The sequence below is a fragment of the Aptenodytes forsteri genome, unplaced genomic scaffold, assembly GCF_000699145.1.
Source record: "Aptenodytes forsteri isolate BGI_AS27 unplaced genomic scaffold, ASM69914v1 Scaffold53, whole genome shotgun sequence".
NCBI lineage: Eukaryota > Metazoa > Chordata > Aves > Sphenisciformes > Spheniscidae > Aptenodytes > Aptenodytes forsteri.
This window is the reverse complement of record NW_008795909.1, coordinates 8,390,295-8,394,275: the sequence shown is the minus strand read 5'-3', so window position 1 is coordinate 8,394,275 and position 3,981 is coordinate 8,390,295. Positions and strand designations below refer to the sequence as shown.

Below are 3,981 nucleotides of genomic sequence, written 5' to 3'. Positions count from 1 at the left end.
GGACGCACACCAAATCGGGGTCGGGAAGGAGCGCAGGCCCTCACGCTGGGTACGCGAGGAGGCTGAGCGGTGGCGGGGCGTTAGTTCTCGGGCCTTGAGGTGGGATTATTATCCTGGCGTCATCCCGGCAATGAATTGGTCAAAGACATTAGCTATCAAATACGTTAAAATTCAATCTTTTCTGCAAAGGGCTAAAATGATGTGAGTCTCTCAACCAATACCGTAAAGTCCAGTCGCAAAACTTACTCCATAATAGTCATATAGAGGTGTTTTCTGAATCAAAGTTTAGATAGTAACGTTTAATAAAATAATGTTTTCCTATCCCATCTTACTAGGTCAGGCTGCAAACCCAGCCTAAGCCGCAGCCTGGTCAGCCTCCGCTCTATTCTGGGACCTTTGACTGCTTCAGAAAGACTCTTGTTGGAGAGGTACTGTGTTAGCGTGCCGTCTGCGACGCCTGCCAAAAATGTCAGTTGCTCCTGTACGTCGCAGGGATGGAATCCTGTGGGAATGTTGCCCCCCAGAGACTATACAATTCTTGGGTTATCAGTTGAATTGATTCTAATTGAAATTTTTAAGCAGATTACAAAACTTGGGGAATACTTAGCGTCCACGTGCTCCAGGTGCATGTCTCTTTGTTTCGTTAAGAAATGCTTTTGGTTCAAAATAGGATGATATTAACATCTGAAGTTACAGACTGGAGTGAATGTTGGCAGTTGTTTGCTGGCTTTGTTGTTGTAGTCGGTGGAATCTTGCTGTATTTGGTATTTGGAGTTGTCTCTGGAAATCCTAAAATAGGCAATGACTTTTGTTGGTACAAGCAGTACTTTTACTTTCTTCTGTAATGTGTTATGCCATCTCCGAGAAGGCAGAGGAGCATTCATTAATAGATTTTTTTTTTTTTTTTTTTTTTTTTTAGAACAGAGGGTCAATTATAGTAGTTTTGTTCAATCTTCTTCAGAAGGTGGACAGTGGTTTTCACTCCTGAATCAGCCATATCATGTGATTGAACTATAGTCTGTTTTGTTTTTAGAAAGGCACGCAGCCTCGGTTTAAAGACTTTAAGTGACACAGAATCCAGTTTTCTGCTTCATAAGTTTTCCCAGCAGCTATTTACTATTTGGAAACAATGGCTATAAAGCCCAACTGTTTGTTTGCTAGTCTGAAATCTAATTTCTGGCCGCTGGATCTTGTTAGGTAACTCTCTGTTAAATGAAAGATCTGCCTCATATCTGAAATCTACTTTCATTATGGTATTAACAGGTGGTTATATAACCAAAGTAAATCTGGCTTCCCTAGTCTCTCCCACAAAGCACTGAAATGCTTTGCTAGCTCCGAATCCCTTGCGGTTTTTAACACCCCTGCTGAAGCATGGACGTCAGAGCTGAACCATAATAATAGCCTTGTGATGTGAAGTTCAAAAGTAATGCTGCCTCTCTACTCCTACTCAATACTCATCAGTTTCTGTAAGGAAAGCTATTAAACCTCTCTGCCAAGGCCTTTTATTTCCCACTGCTCCCGGGAAGATTGAGCAGGAGTGTCTGATCTTGGTCAGCCAGATGCAATTTCATTAGAGTCGGTTGTGCCTGTAAGCGTACAGACACATACTGGGATACACTGATTTATTTTGGGGGGGAAAGGAAGGGGCGGACGGACCAGCAAATATTTAATTTGTGCATCTAGCCTTTATCTAGAAAGATAACTCTCCTTTTTATTAGAAAAAGTTCAGTTCAAAGGCAAGATAAATGAAATAAATGCTACTGCTGGGTCTCCATTAGAGTTTTTCCATGTGTGTGGTCTGATGAAGGGAAACATCAGGAACGTAAAGTTGTATGGTGAAAAAGTTTTGACTTAGGGAAGGAAAGAAAAAATTATTTGCTCTTGAACTCTTTCCAAATTGCGTTCATGTGGGGAGTGAAGTAGTTCAGGTTAGTCTCCCTGGCTCTTCCGTTATCTGAAGAGTGAATTCCATTCAGCGTTCTCAGGCTCAGTGTCAGGATTTTACACTACTGCATTTGATGACATTAGTGAAGCCCATGTGCGTTTTTGTATGTATCTGAGAGAGACGACTTTTGACATAATCCATTAGAACTATTATTCAGGTAGCTTTTAACTTAACTTCCTCATACTTGAGATGTAAGTACGGGATGAACAGTATTGGAACAGAAGGGTATGAGTAGTGCCAGTGTTTTCTAGGAAGGATAGCTTTCCTCTGCAACAGGCCCTGAGCCTCGGCCACACACGTGTCATTGCAAATGAAGAGCAGGCCCCATTATTTCTATGATTAATTTGACTGGCTGACTGATACTGTCCTGCATTGTAGCCTTTTGCTTCTCAATAAGTTGAAATGTGTGCGAAATCTATGCAAAACCAAGTAATTCTTGTGATAACGTTTCTTGCAGGGAGTCCGAGGCTTATATAGAGGAATGGCAGCTCCTATTATTGGAGTGACACCCATGTTTGCTGTGTGCTTCTTTGGATTTGGCTTGGGAAAAAGACTCCAACAGAGAAAACCTGATGACATTTTGACGTGAGTTTCTGAGTTAATCAGACAGTTGGGAAAGGCACCCTAAGGCTCTTGCAGCCTGCTGTATTGTCGCACATTGAGTTGTGGTGTAAATTTGTCTCTTCTCCTAGGTTATAAATATAGTTCTAAAAAATAAAACACCTGCGTGTTTTAATGCTTCTGGAAGCGTGGGACCAATAGCACAGGCTAAAAACAGACAGCATGTGGGCAGGTGCTATGCAATTCCCTTTCTACGCAAGAAAGAGCCATTAAGGAGCAATTCTGTTTATATAACTCACACTGTACTCGTCTAAATGATTGCCTGCCAACGGTCGCACTATTAACAGAAACTATGGGGGAAATAAATTCATGGTCAAGCAGTCTTGACAACATTCACAGTCCTGACTCTCTTTTCCCTGGTAGTTGTGACTCTTGCTGTGTCCTTACGTTAGGATGTAATAACAGCCATAGAAACGTTTTATTATTAATTTCCGAAAAGCGGTGTTTATGAGCAGCCCTCCTCTCAGGCACGTCTGACCTTCTGGAAAAGAGATGGAAAGCTAAAAAAACTTTGTGTGGCTTTCTACAAGCTAACTTATGCTTGAAGAAAGCCCCCCACCCATAAAGTACTCCCTTAACTTCTTCGCTGAGTTGTGATTCATAGCTCTGCAGGAACAGAACTGCAGCTTAGCAATATTTTATTCTGTTATTCATGCAATACGTAGGAGCCCTGTCAGAAAGCAGGAGTCCACTGTGTTGAGCCAAGCGTGGTGGGGTGGGGAGGGGAGGTGTGGTTTCTGTTGGAGCCTTGCCTGCGCAGGGGCCTCCCGGGTGGTGTGAGTGCACCTGGCTCTACAGCACTGGCCACTGCCGTGACACGGAGCGAGCTCCCTCTGCTCAGGTTGCTCAGAGGGAGGCAGTGCCGAGATGTTGGGGCACTGCGAGCTTACCCTCCGGTTTACCACGGTAGTGTCCTCGTGCAGACAAGGCTGAAGGGTGAGACCAGGGGAACAGTAAGGAGTGGACAATACAAGGAAACAAATAGGCTGTGGGCTTATTTCCAGCAGCCTAATCGCCTCAGTGCCTTGTGTTTTATACACATTGTACCAAAGGGAAGTTTTAAGGAGCAAGCTGGAGAAGGGCAACGTAGTTTTTTGAGTCTTTATTTAGAACTCCTCTCAAGCAGAGCAGCGGGAGAGAAAGAACAAATAGATGGTGGAACTGTCACTGTGCCCAGCTGTGCTGTACTATGGGTGCAGACTTGACACAGTGAGATACAGTGTGCTTGGGACATGAGGTCCAAAAATAAAGGTCAGACTCTTAGCACCATAGTTATGGGTCTAGAGGCAGGCAGGATGGCAGTGGTTCCCCATGCTGATTTTGAAGGGAAGTTTTGGTAGGAAGGAGATGGAGAGAAACCTGAGGAGCCTGTTCTGTCTTTTCTGGGGCTGAGGTGCCCTTGCAGAACCGCTTCA

The 3,981-nt window shown here is 43.9% G+C and overlaps 1 protein-coding gene across 1 annotated transcript in view; it reads left to right on the top strand.

Annotated features, from left to right (window-relative positions):
- Positions 1-7: 7 nt before the first annotated feature.
- Positions 8-3,981, top strand: part of SLC25A20 (solute carrier family 25 member 20) — a gene marked incomplete at its 5' end in the record, with an annotated part of 14,520 nt that continues 10,546 nt past the window's right edge. The window contains 3 exons of the mRNA XM_009284521.2: positions 8-49; positions 336-428; positions 2,403-2,530. Coding sequence (XP_009282796.1) covers positions 8-49; positions 336-428; positions 2,403-2,530 — 263 coding nt within the window. The remainder of the gene's footprint in view (positions 50-335; positions 429-2,402; positions 2,531-3,981) is intronic.